Raw genomic sequence first — 21163 nt, forward strand, 5'->3', positions numbered from 1 at the left:
CTAGACTTTTGTAGATCAGCATTTCTCAACAACCAGTCTGTGGACCGGCACCAGTCCCTGAGAGCTCCCTGACACAGTTTAGGAAGGCAGCTGGTCCCTGGTATCAAAAAGTTGAGAGCTCCAGACAGTTAACAGTTATTTGCGTCTGCTAGGAGGCTACAAGCTACAGACTGCTTACCGCTTGGCCCTGCCAGCGGGACCCGAGCTGATGCACTGAGGCCTCCCTCCCCACTTGAGAGCAAGGGACCGCTACACCATGGCCCATGAAGTGATGTCTTGAAGGCTTGTCAGGCACGCACACACTTGGATGTCTTGGGCACCTAGAGAGACAAAGCTGACTAAAATCATGTAAGATGTGAGCAAAACACTGTTCACTGGAAAGTGGGACAGCTGTGACTATAGGATGTTCTAGAGAGCCCCTGTTCTGTGCAGTCAAGGAATATTTTTGTTACATTAACAGCTACAACAAGAATGTGAGGGACATAAAATGAATACTTCTGAACTAATGAAGATGGTAACATGCTGTAAAACAGCAGAATGACTAAGCAGAAAAAAAAATACAGTTGTGGTCAACAAGGCCTTTTCCTCAAGGATTAGTGTGGGTAACAAGAAGTTAAAATAATGTAACAATCAGAAGTAAATGGAAAATCTCACCAGCCTCATCAAAACAGTATTACACTTAAAGCTAATGATGGGGGACCTTCAGAAGGTTCTAAAATTGCTATGCTCAGCCAAACCTTCAATGTTGATAATTTTCACCAAATTTGGTGTATTTCTGAACCCGTCAGCTCCTGGAGTCAGATGTTCATGTGAGAATTTAAACAAAAATAAAATAATAAAAAAATCATTGTTTCTAGCCCTTGTCATTGTGAAAGAAATCTGGAAAATATGACCCCAAAAGGCTCAGAATTCAGAAAGCAAATAAGATCCCAATTCTTTCTTTAGTAGCATCTTTTGGGTATCTGACTCACGGTTTGAGTGAGATAGGGGCAGGCAGCGAGGGTGCGAGGCAAAGAGATTTTGATAAAAGGTGAAGGAAAGAAGTGGGAGCAATAAGAGAAAACTATACTGAAGGGGGGGGGGGAAAAAAGACTGAATGGAAACCACAGTTCCTCTGGGGCTAATTTCAGTTGATTTGAAGAGAATGTAATTGATAGGGATATTTTAGATTCAAAAGCAGTGAGAGCTCTGGAAAGTGTTTTGGCTTCATTTTACTTTTTGTACATTTTATTTTAGCACTGGCCTGCATCCTTGGGAAATATCAGCTCTGGGAGATGTCAGCTTTTCACCACCAGTGGCTGTTCAGGAAGTCTGTAGCAGCTTGTCTTACAGGTAACAGATCCCTTAGAACAAATGGACAAGGCAGACTGCAATACACGTAGAGATCTACACCTTTTCTGGTAGTGACAGACTGACAGTAAGAATCTGCAACAGCTGACAGAGCAGTAGCAACTGTGGTGCTGCCTAACATTAAATAAAACGTCACAAATTGGAAAAAAAAATGCTGTCCAGTAAAGCAGAGTTGGAGAAGCACTTTACAGCCTGAAAGCTCTGTGGCTTCCCACTATATGGTTTAAACTTCCCTTTCTGTAAATGGATAATACATAACTGTCGTTGTGTGAAAGAGGAAAGGGGGCAAATGAAAGCATGTAAAAGATTTGGGGAGCTCTCAGTGGGACACACTGAGTGTGAGTCTGGAGGCTGGAATGACTTTAAAAAAAATCTTACTAGAATTCACTGATGTTTTAGTTTCTAATTATAACAGAGCAAAACATTTTTGATCTCTCCCATCTCATAATCGGTGCACCATGCAGGGCGTGAAAGTTCTGCTTGGGGTAAGGTTTTGACCCTTTTTTTTTTTTATCCTAAATTTGAGATCCAAACACCAGAAGATGGTGAAAGCTTCTCTTACCCAACGCTTGTTCCCCCCGTTCTTAGGATATTAAAAACCCAATCCTGCAAGATGCAGAGCCTCCATCAAATCTCAATCATCTTGCAAAGAACACTTGATATTTCTAAGAATCCAGGTCCAGATGAATTAGTCTTTAAGAAAGCTCTGTTGAAGACCACTTTCTTGAGCGATATTGCCTAAATTATTCCCTGTGCACTGTATAATCCATACAATAATAGAATGAGATTTCAACATGCTACTTTTGGAGAATGATACAAACTTACAGTAAATGTATTAGCATTATTGTGTATTACTGATCCCTTTTAGTCCCTCAAGTGCATCCCTTAAGGGACAGGCCTCATGACCTTCGCCCCTCTCTGCATGGAAACTTGCAGTTCAAGCATTAGGAGACTGGCCCTCTGGGTTGCAGCCCACCCTTGTTTCCGAACCATGATAATGTGACAGGACCAACTGCATTTGGTTCCAGTGATATTTCTCTTCAGGAACTTGTGACAAGATGTTTGAAGTGACACAAACAGCATCTTCAAAACAAAGTATTATTTATTCATTCACCCAGAGGCCGAGGCGCTGGCTTTTATTTTTCCAGGTGGGTGCTCTGCCCTGAGGCCACGCCCGCACTCTGCCTCTTCCTGTCTCCACTCCAGCCCCTCCCTGCCGTGAAATTGACGAGACAGCCAACAGTGGAAGTAAGTGAGTATCTACACCAACACTGCATCACCCTAACTATACCGACATAAGACCTACACCTCTCGTGGAGGTGGAGTTATTGTGTATGTGTATTTGGACACTTACATTGGCAGGACAAGGCCGTAGTGTGTACACTGACATAATTAGGTCGACATAAGCTGCCTTATGTCAACCTAACTGTAGTGTAGACCAGGCCCCAGAGTATCTCTATTCTGCAGTTGCAACTCACGTAAACATACCTGAGTTAGCTTTAATTTAGCTTGTCTAAGTTGGAGCAGTGGAGCCATGGCAGCTTCTGTTTGCCAGAAGCTGGGAATGGGAGACAGGGGGTGGATCACTTGATGACTACCTATTCTGTTCATTCGCACTGAAACACCTGGCATTGGCCACTGTCGGAAGACAGGATACTGGGCTAGATGGGCCATTGGTCTGACCCAGTATGGCCGTTCTTATGAGCTGTACAAGCCCTCCTAGAACTCTAGGTAATTATTCAGGTGACAAGCCCACCCAGAAGCCCGTACTGCTGTGATTGCAATTCTTTTTCTGGAGCAGTTTATTCACTGCTTTCCCCCTTTCTCCCCCATTATATCATTTAGAGGAGGCAAGGTTTCACTGCTATGGCTCTTACTTGCTTTTTGGTTTTGTCCACCTTACAGATGAAATGTTACTGGCAGTAACCTAATTATTGTACCTATTTAAACCATCCCCTCATGGATTTTCACACTGATGTTCAGTTAATTTGTACTGACATTTTTTCCTTTTTTAGTTTTCACAAAAAATCATCAAGTTTCTCAGGGAATTTTCAACTCTAAAAGCTTCCGTGATTGCTCTGCAATATCACCACCGTCACGTGCCCCAACTCAATATCTGCTAACAACTTTTGAAACATTTAAAATTCTTTCTAGCCCGTGTGAAAACCACTGTAGTTTAAAATCCTGAGAGCCAACTGCTTTAACATTTCTTCCGTGAGTCATCAGTAAGAACTTGACTCATCCACGTTGGTTTCATTCTGTTGTTACTTGTTTGAATGGGATAATGATTCGAGATGCTCAGCTAGCAGACTCAAATGGAATTATGTAGTCAAAGATTATTAATCAAAGATGCAGACAGCACTATACAGAAAGATACATCTACCCCTGTAGATGGTGAAGAGGTGGTAGTTTGGTCCCTTTCTCTGTACCTGGTTGCAATGCTGATAGTGTTCATTCTCAATCTAACTTTCCAACACTAGTCCCCTTTATAGGGTGTGAGACAAAGAAACTGCTTTTTGGAGGAAAAATTCCTTTCCCATAATTCATTTTACCATGTGTTCTGTTTCTTAATTACTCATGAAATTTCTTGTATGATCCTCAGTTTACTTGACTGATGAGTAAAAAGGACTCTCTAACCTGGTCATTATTACTAACAACTGTGACAACCAACAGTTCTTAATGGGTTACCCATTTTTCAATGGGTGATTATTTTATCCACTACAGAACCCACCTGCAATAACAAATATCCCTTATCAGTCACCCAGTTTTGTTTATAACATACTTCTGTAGACACTTTTATTTGTTTGAGGGGTCTTTTCCGTGAACATCTATATTCCCACAGACTTGGAGCTGCTGCTGATAATTAGATACAACCTAACACTCAATCACATTAAAAAGTCCTGAGTACAGGTCACTCACAGGTTAAGAACTAATGCTCTGGGCCTTAGAATTCAAAGATACTCTTTGCAATATCATAAAGATTCTGGGAGAATGGTTAATATGCAAATGACTGTAAGATACAAGAAAAAAAGGACTACAGAGATTCATATTTACTGACAATGTATATCCGATATTTTCATCTTGTGCCTCAAACCCAAGTCAGTTCTGGTTTAGGTTGTAAAGTTGTTGTGTTTTTGTCTACAGGAGATTATGCAATCACAGTGGCCATTTTCTCATTTCTTGCAATTACTGTATGTTACAATTCCAATAACTCTCACAGAAGCCTCTTTGTCCCAAGCCTCTCAACTGAGCTGTATCATACTCTCATAACTCCTAAGCTCTACTCAATTTCTACTCTAGTCAGCTTTTAAAAAATAGAATTTGAAATAGTTTCCGCTATTATAGCGGCCCTTAAATCCTTTTCCCCATTTTGGTGGCAGTACAATCACATTTTTTATAAAGGTTTTCCTCCCTGTTTTGTGTAAGACCACACAACCAAAAGGGAGGAAGACGACTGTATAAGGAAAACAGCGAAACTAAATATACACAAAGAAATGTTGAATGTACAAAGTGAAGAAACTGGAAAGAAAGAGAAATAGTTTGTCTCTGATCTTTGTTACAGTAACCTTTGGTGTAACCTGTATGAATTTAAATACTTACGACTGTTATAAAAGTGTGATTTTTTTTTTAAATTGAAAGTGTCCCATTAATTGTTACCTCAAAACATAGTTCAAAAATGTATTTTATTCTCCACTAAATTTTGAAGAAAATGAAATGTTTTCATTTCCGTTAGGAATTTTTCACTGAAATTTTCAGTTTTCAACAACCGAAAACTGAATATTTTGTTTTTTTGTTTTGTTTATTTACAAAGCCCTAATAGAAATTTTCTCATGAACATTTCCATTCATCAAAAAGTAATTTTTCATTGAAAAAACTGATGAACATTTTAATCAGTTCCATTCACCACATTTCTTTTAATCAATATGTTAAACATCCATCTTTCTTTTAGGCAGAGACAGAGAACTCTTTTGTTAAAGGATTATTTTAAGAAATTAAATTTAGCCCTATCAGTTGGGTTCTAGGTTTCAGGCACAAATTTACATCCATGCATGAGCATCTGTTCCTTTTGTTAAAACACTGATTTTTATATGAACCCCGTCATCAGGATCTGAGCACCTCACAATCTTCAATGTATTGATCCTTTACACCTAAGAAATACTATTATCTCCATTTTACACATGGGAAACTGAAACACAGTTAAGCTTAGTGACTTGCTCAAGCTCACACAAGAAGTCTGTGATGGAGCAGGGAATTGAACTTGAGTCTCAGAGTAGTGCCCTGACCCCTAGACCATCCTCATTCTCTAGAATGTAAGTAGAAAGTAACTGACACACATGCTGTCAGAAAGCTGCCCAGAGCCGGATTCAAACTCTGAGTACATGGGTACTGCTCAGGTTCACAGCATGTCAGTGTGAATCACCTAGTTACTCTGACAAGTTGCTCTCCCTCCTGCTTGTCAGTTCCATTCATGCGGGGCGACAGGGTGGAAGCCCCCTTCCGTGGGGAGTCATTCCACACACTTGATTGCATGTCCCTGTTTAGAGTCTCTAGGCACTGCTATAATACAAATAAAAATTCTGGGATGTTCCTTTGTTTTTTGCATTGCTCTGGATTTCTTTAGGCATGTAAAGATGCATGTATGGAGACACTGTCCCTTTTCTGCTCCCTTGTGCCCTGTGGAACCATGTGACTTGCTCATGAAAACGGAAAAGAGACATGAGGAGCTGGCGTTTGGATGCTACAGTGAAGAAGATGAGGGCTCCTAGGTATTCGGACACCAAGACCTGCCCAACAAGGATTCACACCATCACACAGCCAACCAGTTTTGAAAGGTAAAAGACTGCTGCCTTCATTTTGAGTAACGGGTAGACTTGCAGTGGGGCACGCACAGCGGTGAGATCTTAGTGGCACTGTCTTTTCATTTTAAGTTCAGGGTCCTGTGCAACAATGTAAATGGAAACACAGTTTATAGATTTCAGAGCGGTAGCCGTGTTAGTCTGTATCCGCAAAGAGAACGAGGAGTCCTTGTGGCACCTTAGAGACTCACATTTATTTGAGCATAAGCTTTATTTGAGCATTAGCCCACGAAAGCTTATGCTCAAATACAAGTGTTAGTTTCTAAGGTGCCACAAGTCCTCCTCGTTCTTTTTACAGTTTATAGAGTGTGCCTCAGCCTCTGATACTCACTAGAGGGCACTAAGATTCCATTCCCAAAATGATGCTATAGCTTTTGAACAAATGGATTAAGATGCGAACAAATAATGGGCCAGTTTCATTTGGTCGTAATTCCCTCAGTGTAGAATTTGACTAACACCAGGTATGGACTTGGCCCAATACAGCATGCTGAAATCACCCATGTAATATCCATTTAACACATCCAGATGACACAAAAGCAAGCTTGGTTCTTGTTTCAAGACAAACCTAAAACTTAGGGCAAGTTTGTCAAATTGTTCACAGATATTTTTGAAAATTCAGACCAGGTGTGAGCAAGGCTGGGCCAAGTGATGGAGACGGATGAAAAACAAAGAAATACCTTTGGTGGCTAGAGATGGTCCCGAGTGGCAGTGCTTGAATTGGGAAAGTTCAGGGTATTCATAGCTGGGGTTCAGGATCAGACCCATGATTTTGATCTGAAGCCAGATACAACTTGGTGGTTTCAAACAGGACTTTATTATAGGTTTTCCAGCTCCATTCAAATCTGAAACTCAAAAATTCAGGGAATACAAATTCCAAAGTACTAAAAAAGGATGTGGATGAATCTCTATCTACCCAGAGATACAAAATGTAAATAGAAAAGGCACGGGGGGGGGGTAGTCTTTAGATGGTGACTACTTTTGGTCACTACTGATGTGGCATTACTGTGAACTTATGACAAAGGGTCTGATGACCAGACGTCAGAGTTCTCTTATCCCCCCTTTCACCATCTTTTAAGGGTACCAGGGTTATTCGAAATTTCATGCATCCCAGCAGTAACTATTCGGGATATAGAGAAAATGAATCGACTTTCATAAATTATCAGGGTCAATTCCAGTCACTACTTATATCGGAAATCGCGAGGGAAATTGAGGTATTGCAGGGAGAGGTGTTAGAAATGCAGTATTCTCTACCCTTTGAATCAGTGTAGTTTTTATGGGCCATTCTGGTGTTGGCGGGTGTTTTTCTTTTTGTAGGCTTATAATCCCCAAATCCTTCCTCCTCATTCATTAAAGATCTGATGTCACTTTTCCTCAAACTAGTGTCCCACACAAATTAATAAAAATGTCCCTGGAGGAGGGATTCTTCACTTCCAACCCAAAGCCGTACTGGGTTTACACCAGTGTGGTGGTTTTCACCAGACTTGAATATATATTTACTTTATTGATGCATATGAACCCCTTGCTCTGCAAAAATATTTATTGAAGTGAATGGGTGCCAGCATATGGTGTTTTGGATCATGATCTTATGTAAATGGAAATAAGGATAGTACTGGATAGCTCAGAGGTGGGCAAACTATAGCCCAGGGGCCACATCCGGCCCTCCAGATGTTTTAATCTGGCCCTCGAGCTCCCGCCGGGAAGCAGGGTCTGGGGCTTGCCCTGCTCCAGCGCTGCAGCCAGGGAGCGAGGTCGGGGTCTTATCCCACTCCACACAGCTTCCGGAAGAAGCGGCACATCCCCACTCTGGCTCCTCTCCCCCCCCCTCCACGGTCCACCCCTGCAGCTCCCATTGGTCAGAAACTGCAGCCAATGAGAGCTGCAGGGGCAGCACCTGCACACAGGGCAGCACCCAGAGCTGCCTGGCTGCGCCTCCGCATAGGAGCTGGAGAGGGGACATGTCGCTGTTTCTGGGAGTTTGAGGTAAGCGCTGCCCCTGACCCCCTGACCCTCTCCCATGCTCAAACCCCCTGCCCAGCCCTGGTGCCCCTCCTGCCCTCTGAACCTTTGGTTCCAGCCTGGAGCACCCTCCTGCACCCCAACTCCTCATCCCTAGCCCCATCCCACAGCCCCAGCCGGAGCCTTCACACCCTCCTGCAACCCCCAATTTCATTCATGGCCCACCATACAATTTCCATACCCAGATGTGGCCTTCAGGGCAAAAAGTTTGCCCACCCCTGGGATAGATGCACTCTAAAGTGTTGTGGTGTTGTATATGTAAATGCCAGGTATGCATAGCACTCAACTATGCTGGCTAATGCTGAACTGCTAAATGGGGTATTTGCACTGAGAGAATCAGGCTTCTAGCAGCTAGGCAACATGGAAGTGACAGATTCAAGATGCAAAATGGTGCTGTCACCCTACAGCCCTTTCACATTAGATGATCCATCATTAGCTCCCGTGCTCATTGCTGGCAATGTCGGTGAAGGCCATCAAGGGCCTCAAATGTTACAATTCAGAAACTGCACTCTGCTGCTAGAAATTAAAATCAGGGCTGGAGAATAAAGTAACTTCTAAGGACCAGCTCCATGATTGCTGAATGACAGCTGTACCTAAGAAGTGAGCCTTCTTTTGTGCTGTACAGATTAAAATCCATTGTCAAAGAAAATCCTTCATAAAGCATGAACTGGAGGCCTTTTTGTTTGTATCATCCCAAATTATCACCCGCTTGCCTAGGGTGCATAACCCTTTGGCAACCTTTGAGGAAGTAGAAATTTACCTAGGGATATTACAAAACACAGATGTATCCTGCTGTCTTTATCAGCCACTTCTGGGATGGACAGAACCCAGACCATTAAGAGGAACAATTAAGGACAGTCACTTGTGGTTAATTACCCACAGCTATTATACAGTAGAAGTATAGTGCAGTAAATTGCAGACACCTAACAAATAAAGGAATCCTAATTCAACTAATAACAGTCCAACCTGCAGACATCCAACATGTCCTTCCAACCTTACACCCCAGATTAGGAGTGTCTCTTTTGCACTGGAGACATACCTGGGTTATTCCCTGGCCTGTCAGACTCTTTGGGCTTACTGTGTCCCTACAGTAGCAGCAACAGATGGCCCCTGGCTGCCCACACCGTGCAGTCTCCTTTTCCCAGATCCCATCCTCCAGCACTAGCAGCAGGAAGTCAGGGTGGGATTTTCGGCTAGCTCACTAACCAACTGAGGCTCCAGAGGCAGGGCTAGTCTCTTCATGGCACTGCTTTTGATATGTGGCAAAGAGGCTACCCAAAGTATTTCTGCATTGAATCAAGTGTGTGCTGCACTGGACCATATGCCTGTGTGTAAGAGTGCATAAACTGTGTTGTCCCGGTGCCTAACCCATCAGGTCACAGAGGGTGGCTTTTTCCTACCCTTTAAAAACTGGTGTTTTAGTTTACTGGAGATCTTCTTGCTGCCATAACAGCTACATCACTGCTGTGATCATTGCCAATACCACGCCATGCGTTACAGAGCTGTGGTACCCTAACAGCCTTGTGAAAACAAACAAGCAACCTGCCCTCACAACTAATGCAGCCGTCACCCATAGTGACCTCTGAGGTCACTCACAAACCAAAGCTTTCTATGGAGTAGGAAAAGCTCTTGCTTAACCATGCATGCAAATAAGGGCTAAATCCTAAAAAGGGCTGAGCATCTGAAACTCCCACTGATAGGAAGAAGGATGGTCATGTAAGGCACTAACAGGCACTCAGCCCTGCCACAGACTGCGGCTGTGACTTTGGGAAGGTCATTTAATCTGTCTCTCACATTCTAATCAGTTTTTTTTAAAAAAAGACACTTATTTCTGTGCCTAAGGGTGCTGTGGTATTGAATCCATAAATATTTTGGGAGGTGCTCTACTGATACTTAGAAAGATAGCTGTAGGTCAGACAGATCTGGCAACGTCCTGCCACATCCTCAAGAGACATTACTGAATTAAGGTTAAGTATCTTTGGGGTCCATTGTATTAAATGAATGGTTTATGTATTATTATGGGCCTGGATTGTATGTTACCACTCTAGGTGGCAGATGTGATGTGAGGCAGGGGGTTCAAAGGACTATATTGAAATTGTGCCAGACAAGAATGGACTTGTGGGACAATAAATGTTAAATGGATTTCCTGGGGAATACCTAGGGAGAGGTTATTGCAAATTCCCCAGCTCCGGTTATACAAAAACTCGGCCTCTTGAAGTCATGCTCTGAGGAGAGGGTGATTGTCTGCTGATCACCTAATCCTGGAGACTCGCGATCAAAGGTTCAAGCTCTGTTAATGGAAGACTGAGCTATTCGTTGTCCGTAGCAGATTACCACATGGGCTGATGGGGCCTGTGCCCACGGGCCCTGGCCAATTTGGGAGCCCCCGCAGGCAGAACTCTGGACCCGCCGCCCTGCTCCTCCTCTTCCCCTGAGGTCCCGCCCCCTGGCCAGGCCAGATACCAGAGCTGTGGTAGGGTGAACATATTCTCTTCCTCCCAACCCCCGTGCAGAGCTGGCCAAGCTGCTCTCCTTCCCCCTCTTTCTCCACAGAGCTGGCCCCTCAAGTCCCTCTCTCCCCTTCCTCCCAAGTGGAACTGCTCCCGCCAACCCATCCCTCCCTTCTGTGAGGAGCTCCCCCCGCCCCAAGCCCCTCTCTCCCCTCCCTTCACCTCTTGCACGGAGCTGCCCCCGCCCGAGCCCTTCCGCCTGCCCCCCACCATTTTACACACAGGTATAGTAAAACACACAGAGGTTAAGTAAATTGCCTACAGTCAAGCACAAAGTGAATCAGTTATCACTGCTAGTTAGTAGGGTTGCCAACCCTCCAAGATTGTCCTGGAGTCTCCAGGAATTAAAGATTAATCTTTAATTAAATGTCATGTGATGAAACCGCCCGGAATATGTTCAACCAAAATTGGCCACCCTGCTCATCAGAGAACTCAAGAGTCCTGACTCCCAGTCTCCAACACTTACCAATAAACAATACTGTTTTAATAAAAAGCCTCGTGTCTCAGCTATTACAATATTTGGCACTTGGGCAGAGTTCCATGGGATAATGCTGTATTATGTGTTCAGCTAGCTGCAGCTGTCCACACTCACTCACCTGAAACGCCAGGCTCCTAAACTACTGTCACAAGTATCAGCAGGGTTATTAATTCAAAACCAAACACTTTATTGAAAAGATGACAACTTTAAGATAGCCACATTTTTAGTGCATTGAATCATTTTTTTCATTCATATTTATTTCTGCGCTGCCTATCTTATATTAGTGGTTTAGATTCTGCCCTGAGCAACTTACAATCTAGTATTTTTCCAATAAATACGTAGCTTATATTTAGTGTTTTTAAACCACAAGCTGCTTTATAAAAGCTAAATAATTAATCCTCACTCCCTGCTGGGAGGTAAGTAAGTAAAAATTATTTTATGATTTAGAAACTCAACAATGCAAAGTTATGCAGCAAGAAAAGATCCCCTAGCAAGGAAAAGAACTCATGTTTCTGGATCCACAGCCAGTACCCAGACACTCTGACTATATCAGCTTCTCCAACCATTTGAAAAAGAAAATTTACATATTGTATCTAAGTTAGACAGGAACAATTGAAGTATTTTAAATTATTACATATTTTTCTTTATTAAACCAGTTGCAATAAGATAGTCAGTTCTAGCTTATTTAAAACAATAAAGGCAGTTGTCTTCAATACCTAGCTGGTTTCCTCTCACAGCTGATTTTTTAAAAAGACTTTTCCAGCCAACCCAGTACATTACATATAAGCTATCTAGGCTTTTCTCTGCTCCTCTCTCACCAGATTCATTCCTTGCCTATTTGAATGGGCCTTTTAGACTGCCAAAATTTCCCCTCTTTGAAATATGTACACCCACTGCTCCCTTCCTCCCTATATTTGTAAACAGACCTTCCCTTGTAGGGGGCTCCCTGCCCCCCTATGTGGAGCTGCCCCGCTCCCGAGCCCCTTTTTAGTAAAATTGTGCATTTGTCCCATTTGCTCTTGCCAACTGATGATGGACAATTGCTCAGTTTTGCAAAAAAAGTCAGAATATCCAGGGTAGGGCTTAAAAAGGGGACTGTCCTGGCCAAAACAGGGCATATAGTCACCCTAGACTGTGGTTAGAGCGGTCCAGGGAGCCTGGACAGCTCTGGGGAGCCCCAGACCCTCCACCTGCCCTGGTCAAGGAGCAAGGGTGCCAGAGAGCAGGCCCTGGCCCATGTCCCTGCCCCCCAGGGTGCGCGGTCCAGGACAGGTGGAGGGCCAAGGCTCCCTACAGCAGCCCAGGCCCTCTGGGCAGCTCTTACCATGGCCTGGCTTCTGGCTAGGCAAGGGGTAGAGCCATAGTGAGACGGGGAGGAGCAGGGGGCCCCGTGGGGGTGTGTGTGTGTGTGTGGGGCACAAGTGTTCTTTGTGCCTAGGGCCCCAATAAATCTTAATCCACCTCTGTTCATGGTGGGCATATCACAGGAGACAGTTCTGAACTTGTAAGCATGGGGGAACAGTTGTGGGTTTTGAAGGACTGACACCTACCAGAGCCAAGGATTGGAGTTGGGATGACCCCTGCTAAGCTTTTTAGAATGCAGGTAGGTTCTTTATTATTTTCTCTGTAACGCTTTCACCTCAAGTGTAAATGTGCTTGTTTGCAAAGACCTATGTGGTAGCTTGTAACTGTGGGAAATACACTGGGCATAGCCTCTGCAGATAAAGCAAAGCAAAGCACAGATGCTGGCCTTTCAGGCAATCTGGGTTGCTAGGGATATCACAGTGTAGACAGGGAACTGTGTAGCCTGGAAAAACCCCAGTGAGGAGGGAGAGACATGCAATTCTCTGGCCCGGAAGGCGACAGCTGGGAGCCTAAAAGCAGATGATCTTGGTGAACTACAGCAGGGGAATATAGGGGCAGTTACCTGAATTGTGACAGTGGGTACACAGCAGCTTTCAGGATTTGATCCAGAATTTTTAAACAAAATTCAAAAGAAAAAATGAAAATAAAAAAATCTGTGGTGTATCAACATGTGCCCTTTTCTATACATAAGACATACAGACACAACTGTATGTTACATGAGAATGGCCATACTGGGTCAGACCAAAGGTGCATTTGGCCAAGTATCCTGTCTTCTGACAGCGGCCAACTCCAGGTGCCGAAGAGGGAATGAACAGAACAGGTAATCATAAAGTGATCCATCCCCTATTGCCCATTCCCAGCTTCTGGCAAACTGGCTAGAAACAGTATCCCTGCCGATCCTGGCTAATAGCCAATGATGGACCTATCCTTCATGAATTTATCTAGTTCTTTTTTTAATCCTGCTATAGTCTTGGCCTTCACAACATCCCCTGGCAAAGGGTTCTACAGGTTGACTGTATATTGTGTGAAGAAATATTTTTTTTGGCTGCCTATTAATTTCATTTGGTGACCCCTAATTCTTGTGTTATGAGTAAATAACATTTCCTTATTTACTTTCTCCACACCAGTCATGAATTTATAGACCTCAATCATATACCCCCCTTAGTCTTCTCTTTTCCAAGCTGAAAAGTCCCAGTTTTATTACTCTTTCCTCAAACCCCTAATCATTTTTGTTGCCCTTTTCTGAACCTTTTCCAATTCCAATATATCTTTTTTGCGATGGGGCAATCACATCTGCACGCAGTATTCAAGATGTGGGCGTACCATGGATTTATAGAGAGGCAATGTGATATTTTCTGTCTTATTATCTATCCCTTTCTTAATGATGTCCAACAATCTGTTCGCTTTTTTGACTGCCGCTGCACATTGAGTGGATGTTTTCAGAGAACTATCCACAATGACTCCACGATCTCTTTCTTGAGTGGTAACAGCTAATTTAGACCCCATCATTTTATACGTATAGTTAGGATTATGTTTTCCAATGTGCATTACTTTGAATTTAACAACATTGAATTTCATCTGCCATTTTATTGCCCAGTCACCCAAGTTTTGTAAGATCCCTTTATAACTCTTTGCAGCAAAGTCTGCTTTGGACTTAACTATCTTGAGTAGTTTTGTATCATCGGCAAATTTTGCCACCTCACTGTTTACCTCTTTTTCCAGCTCATTTATGAATATGGTGAACAGTACCGGTCCCAGTACAGACCCCTGGGGGACACCAGTATTTACCTCTCTCCATTCTGAAAAATGACCATTGGAAGACATACTGATGGAATGGCACTATGAATAAAATGACTCCTTTGTGGAAGCCATTTTCTTGGTATATTTCCATTACCATGGATGAGGTTGAGACTTTTTAAACTGTACTTTGAAATTCGGCTATTTAAAAAGGGCCTTTTTTCTTTGTTTTTTATAGGCACTGAATAGTTTTGGAACCCAGGGGTGGAGACCTAGATGCTTCAGATGCAGATGTGTGTAACCCTTCTATCTTGTGGTTATTGGCAGCAAAAAGGGTCAGATTCAATATATTTTGGCTCCCTCTTGACAAAACTAAACTGCCTTAAGCCCTCACCCAGAAACCTGCAAAAACTAAACAGATGCCCTTATCAGACAGAACTTCCCCACTCCAAGACTGTTTACACTCAAATAAATCTTTACTGGGGAGAAGAAAACAGACAAACTTAGGGAAACACAGCAAGTGAGAGAGTGAGTGTGTGGCCCATGCCCGCTTGATGTGGCACTCTATCACCCTCTAGTGGTAGTTAGAACAGCTAGAGTTGATGAGTCTGCTAAAGCCTTGGCTATAAGAGAGATGTGTCTTTTAGCTCATACAATAGAAGCTCATGAATTAAGCTCCAGTGATCACAAGTTTGATTCTGGCTAACAATGACAGGGGCTGTCAGCATTACATGTGTAAATTAAGCATAAAATACACCCTCCCCCAAGCAATTTTGGCAGCAGTCCATCTAACTCCCTTCCCCTGCTGGTGAGACTGTCCCTAACTGTATGGTCATTTTATGCATACTGTCTTTGCTTTGATATAATGCTGTTGCTAAATAAGTTTAACAGTTCAGCAGCAGAGCTTATGCAAAGACAGTATGCATAAAATGACCATACAGTTAGGGTATACAAAAGATTATACATTTGTGTTAACCTGAAAATCAGGGATGCCTTCAAAGGTGCGAATCCAGCATAATGTGCAAAAAGGTATAATAATCCTGCCTTCAATGTGTATGTGTGTGACTAGAGAGAGACAGACAGTCACACACGTACACATTGAAGGCAGGATTATTATACCTGTTTGCACATTGTATATATGTATAATGTAAATGTATAATCTTTTGCATACCCTAACTGTATGGTCATTTTATGCATACTGTCTTTGCTTTGATATAATGCTGTTGCTAAATAAGTTTAACAGTTCAGCAGCAGAGCTTATGCAAATACCACCCAAGGGCAGTAATGATCGTGGTAACTTTGCGTCTGCACACATTAAGAACCCCTTTAGGTCCAGCTGTGTTCTGTCATTGCATCAGTTTTCCATTGTAAATAATGTGATTATCCTGGTGTCTGCTAGTGCTACTATAGTTACTGAAAAGGTCTATTTTATATATTCTGTAAAATCAGTTTCTGCTGCAAAACTGTTGTTCTTGGCTGAAAGGTGGCATACAAGGGGAATTTATTCTCTGCTTGATGCATGCTGCCTGCAGTTAAGTCTGGGTATATATTGAGACAAGAATTTACCCTTTGGATGCACTCCAGGAACCATTTGCATGTAATACTTTTCAAACGCCCCCTCCCCAGTCTGTTGGGTAGTTTTAGAGTTACTAACTGCAAAATACATTGCTACTTTTCTGGTCAAGGATGCTCTTTTGCCCTTCTATAATTAAAACAGACTTTCTAAACCCTACTAGGATCATTCACCACAACGTGGACTTAACACCTTTATATTAAAATAACAAATGAAAGTTTGTATATTTGAAAATTGTGAAGTGCACACTTGCAGTAGCTTTTCACAACACCATTATTTTTAGTCTTCATATGTCTATTACCATAGCAAAGACTTCAGATCAGTTAAGAGATTTAAGTATAGAACATACATTTTAAAAGTTATTTGCATTCAAGCTATCATGAAGGTGCCTCTCTTTGTATTACAGTTATTGTGGAGGTATTGGAATAGCGAACAGTGAAATATCTAGACCAATGAAATAGTTATAAGAACGCTGGTTTTATGGGGTGAATAGGGACGTTTCTTTGCACAAGTGACTAGTGGGGGGGACAGGACATTAACCTACACAGTCATATAGGAAACCTCTAATCTGCACTAATCTGGAAATTTCAGTTACATATTTAAATTGGCAACCACCAGATTTATATGTATAATTATTTTGTTCATGAAAATCTGGTGGTTACTGATCATTGCATGCCATTAGATTGAGCCCACAATATTGATTTGTTGCACATGCAAATCTTGCACACGTAAAGGTCCAGATCAACACAGGTTGCAGTTTTGCATTTTCTTTGAGTGATGGGCAGATTGAGAATACCAAATCCGGGTATCTGGATAGTCTGACCAGAACTACACTGGATCAGAGAAAATTGAGGGGGGGAAAAAATGGGCTTGCTGCCTATCCTTAACTGACTGTGGCTTTGTGAATAGTGAACTTTAAAAATACAAAAATAGAAGGAGTAGAGGAAGTCTCAGAATAGCCTGTTGCTCAGTTTTCACCTAAGGAACAAGAAATCTGAATGCGTTTAGTGGCAGACAATAAGTCTATGAAACAAAGGCACTGAGAACAAATGAACTAAGATACAAAAAGCCATTTATACAAAAAAAATGTGGTGGTGTCAAGTCACCTACACAAGCTAATATTAAGCTACAAACACAGATCCACCAATTCTATAAACAGACACAGGAGTGTTCACATGCCACAGGACCTAAAAAGACTGCTGATAAAAAGGGAGTCCATAAGTATTTAATTTCACTTTTCCTGTATGGCTCCTTACTGAATGTTTTTAACTCTGACTCACTGTACACTAACTTAGGTGGAGACCCAAGGAGAGCATCCAGTGCCTCAGGGCTCCATTAAAGAACTTGATTCTTCTAAACAAAAGGAAAGCCTAGCCTTGAAGTAAAACCTGCTTTGCTCTAACAGTACAGCATTCCCAAAGACCGTTTGACAGTAGCCTAGAGATTGTGCTTTGTTGAACCATCTTCGTTCTCCTCGCCTTCGGATTCTGATTCTATGAGGTAAAAAGAAAAAAAAAAAAAGTAAAACTTTTCAGCTCTTTTTGAACAGGAATTACAGTGACAGTTATATCATTATTCCTGTAAATAGCAATAATAAAAAATATGAATAAAGATTTGCCTCATGCATCACATTTCCTAGGAAGAGATGGCAGACATGGAAAGTGGCTCAGGAAGAAACAAACTGCAGACAAAAACAAACAGGAATCCTTGTGGCACCTTAGAGACTAACAAATTTATTTGGGCATAAGCTTCTGTGGGCTAAAACCCAAGCTTATGCCCAAATAAATTTGTTAGTCTCTAAGGTGCCACAAAGACTCCTCTTTGTTTTTGCTGCTACAGACTAGCATGGCTACCACTCTGAATACTGCAGACAGAACACTTTATTCTACTCTCAGTTATACTCCATCTATTTCAGTTGTACAGGTCTAGATTTAGAACAGAATTGGTTCACTATGGATAATCTAGACCTAACTTTCCCACAAAATAAAGTGAGTTGAAGTATACACTGGTTAAATTTAATAAAAAACAATAACTATCCATGTATAGCTCTAATCTATATGTCCAGGTGGGATTGCTGCTGTCCAGAATACAAGTTACATACTGCAGCTGATGTGCTCTGTCAAATAAATCAGTTTCTGAAGACTATCACGATGCCGTCTGTTCACAAAACTATAGATGGCAGTACAATTAGACTGAGATGCATGTCAAATATTTGCTATCAAAAATCTAAATAAAACACCACACACTCCCAAACTGCCAACTAAAATCAAGTGAAAAAGTTTACATTATGCTGAATCTCTGACTTATTGTTCGCCTCTGAGGAAAGTATGTTGCAAATGCAATTCAATTTCAAACCAAACTTCTCAGGCCAAATTTAATAGTGCAAAGTCATGCAGTTAGGGACTAACAACAAGGAATTTTTGCTATAAGCTGGGGATGTATCTGTTGGAAGTGAGAGGAGGAAAAAGACCTGGGTGTATTGGTTGACTAGGAGCCACCAGTGTGATGAGGCTGTGAAAAAGGCTAATGCAGTATTAGGATGCATCAGGCAAGGTATTTCCAATAGAGACAGGGAAGTGTTAGTTCCTTGTACAAGGCACTGGTGAGACCTCATCTGGAGTACTGTGTACCATTCTGGTCTTCCATGTTTAAGGTTAATTCAAACTAGAACAGGTGCAGAAAAGGACTACTAGGATGATGCAAGGAATGGAAAACCTGTCTTATGAAAGGAGACTCAAGGAGCTTGGCTTGTTTAGCCTAACCAAAAGAAGGTTGAGGGGAGATATGATTGCTCTCTATAAATATATCAGAGGGATAAATACCGGAAAGGGAGAGGAATTATTTAAGTTAAGCACCAATGTGGACTCAAGAACAAATGGGTATAAACTGGCCATCCACAAGTTTAGTCTGGAAATTAGACAAAAGTTTCTAACCAGCAGAGGAGTCAAGTTCTGGAACAGCCTTCCAAGGGGAGCAGTGCAGGCAAAAAACCTAATTGGCTTCGAGACTGAGCTTGATACATTTATGGAGGGCATTGAATGATGAGACTCCTTACAATGGCATGTAGCCGACCTGTGACCGCTAGCAGCAGAAATCTCCAATGGACGGTGAAAGGACAGTAGATGGGGTGAGTTACTACAGAGAATTCTTCCCCCGGTGTCTGTCAGCTGGGTCTTGCCCATGTGCTCTGGGTCTAACTGATCACCATATTTGGGGCTGGGAAGAAATTTTCCTGTGGGTCAGATTGGCAGAGACCCTGGAGGGTTTTTGCCTTCCTTTGCAACATGGGGTTTGGGTCACTTGCACATTTAAAGTAGCGTACATGGTGGATTCTCTGTAACTTGAAGTCTTTAAATCACAATTTGAGGACCTCAGTAACTCAGCCAGAGGTTAGGGGTCTATTACAGTAGTGGGTGGGAGGAGCCCACCCCAGCCCTGGTGCCGGGGGAGCTGCCTCTCCCTCCCTCCCTCTACGGCCCCAGTGCTGAGAAGCTGTTATTTCCTGCCCCAGCTCGGGGCTGAGGAGTTGGCTCTCCCAGCTACAGCAGGTGGAGCTGGTTCTCTCCCCTTCCCCCAGCAGCCCCGGTGCAGGTGGAGCTGGCTCTCCCTTCCTCCCTAATCTTGGCGACAGAGCAGTTCGCTCTCCCCGCCCCAGCAAAGTTCTGTGCCCCCCACTGATTGGGGGGCCTGTGCCCCCGCTTGCCCACCCTTGCGCATGCCCCTGCACTGGAGCAGTGGGGGGAGAATAAATAAAGTGTAAGACTACTGCCGGACATACAAACATTTTAATTGGTCAAAGTTTAATATTCCAAGGTGTGTGTTAAAAGGACAATCTTTCAGTTATGCTGCCATCTATGTGGTGGAATTGCTGTTCATAATCCCTCTATAAAATTCTGAGTATTAATAATGTTTGATAACCTGATACCACTGTGTTTAGCAGCCACAGATAATCAGCAGCCCCAAGAAATTGAAGGAAACAGTGTGTCAAATTATCAGTTTGAACTGAGCAGAAGAGAGGGGGCAAGTGAACAGTGATAATTATACACCTGCCACTCAAAATAACTAACATGGGGCAGTCTTTAAAGGGACAGTTCACCTGTTCTTATACCAGAAGGAAAGTGTTTACCATTTGAGGGCACCAGAAAAAAGGAAATGTGGGCCCAAACACCCATTCATTTCCCTTCCCATTATTCCTTTTTAACAGCAACTACAGTCCTTATGCCTTTATGATTGCTCTTCTCATTCAGGAATTCAGTGCTATTCAGTGAAATTCACACGGCAGGACACTTCTAAGAGCTCAGGACTTCACATGGACACTATTAATGACATGAAAAACAGTCAGTGGTGCCTGCCTTCTAAAGACTAAGATTGTAAAGAATTTAGAGCAGGTCCTGTCTTTTACCATCCATCTGCATAGTACCTAGCACAGTGGGGCCAGGGTCCTGACTGAACCTGTAGGCACTACTATAATACAACCAACATCTTCAAAATGGAATGGCCAAGAGGCTACTAAATACTGTTAACTTAAATGGAATTGTACCTTCTTCAGCATTTTGCAGCCACTCAACAAATTTCTTCATCTGGTCAAGAAATACACTTTTGCCTTTCGCAAGATGTGCTTCTTTATTCCACTTCAGGATGGCTTCTTCGCTCAGGACATCAGCTGAAATTCAGAGCAGTGGTTGCAAAGATAAGCATATTTTTATAAGACAGAAGACAACTGAAAAACTGCTAGGTTTTGAGGCAGTAAGAAGTGAATCACTTTGATCATAGTGAGGCGAGCTTTGAATCAGCATTGTACTTAACACTAGGCTGTAACTGCAGAATGTCACATAAGAGATCGCAGCTGTGTCACATACCATAGAGTCAGTCATTAACTAAATATGTTAGTCTTAAAATAAACTATTCAGTGTCATGCTTCTGTAAAGAGTAATTACTCCTCTATTCAATTGGCTTTAAATAAGAGATATAAAAACACACCAATTGCAAAGGAAGTCAATAAAATCTACCTGTATATCTTAGGACTCACCTCAGTAAGAAATACTGTAGTTTCTTTTGCTGCTGACTCATAGAGCTATGCAAGAGTAAAAACTGCTAGAATTGTGGCGAAAAAAATTAACAAAAATTCCATCCTAATGTGAAGTCTCTTATCTTTCCCAGCTGACTAAACAGTAGTCATCAGGGGAATCATTTAAAGGGACCATGCTCCCAAAATTCTTCTTTTAAGTGTCGAGAACAAAATAATTGAGGACAAGAGAAACATCAGGCTTAATAAACT

At 42.4% G+C, this 21163-nt stretch overlaps 1 protein-coding gene and 1 long non-coding RNA gene across 9 annotated transcripts in view; one reads left to right on the forward strand and one right to left on the reverse strand.

The window, feature by feature from the left end:
- Nucleotides 1–21163, forward strand: part of LOC141983102 (uncharacterized) — a 40091-nt gene that overhangs the window by 13871 nt on the left and 5057 nt on the right. For 3 of the 4 annotated variants that reach the window (XR_012638296.1, XR_012638299.1, XR_012638297.1), the window contains 3 exons: nucleotides 1237–1332; nucleotides 2499–2598; nucleotides 5972–6182. This is a non-coding gene — a long non-coding RNA (uncharacterized LOC141983102). Of the gene's footprint in view, nucleotides 1–1236; nucleotides 1333–2498; nucleotides 2603–5971; nucleotides 6183–21163 lie in introns of all 4 variants that reach the window. The other variant, XR_012638298.1, reaches the window with a different exon arrangement.
- Nucleotides 15470–21163, reverse strand: part of BZW2 (basic leucine zipper and W2 domains 2) — a 78532-nt gene continuing 72838 nt past the window's right edge. For 3 of the 5 annotated variants that reach the window (XM_074945822.1, XM_074945823.1, XM_074945825.1), the window contains 2 exons: nucleotides 20426–20548; nucleotides 15473–17378 (listed from right to left, as the gene is read on the reverse strand). In XM_074945822.1, coding sequence (XP_074801923.1) covers nucleotides 17323–17378; nucleotides 20426–20548 — 179 coding nt within the window. In that variant the 3' untranslated portion in view covers nucleotides 15473–17322. Of the gene's footprint in view, nucleotides 17379–20425; nucleotides 20549–21163 lie in introns of all 5 variants that reach the window. The other 2 variants (XM_074945821.1, XM_074945824.1) reach the window with 2 other exon arrangements.

This window comes from Natator depressus, chromosome 2 (assembly GCF_965152275.1).
Source record: "Natator depressus isolate rNatDep1 chromosome 2, rNatDep2.hap1, whole genome shotgun sequence".
NCBI lineage: Eukaryota > Metazoa > Chordata > Testudines > Cheloniidae > Natator > Natator depressus.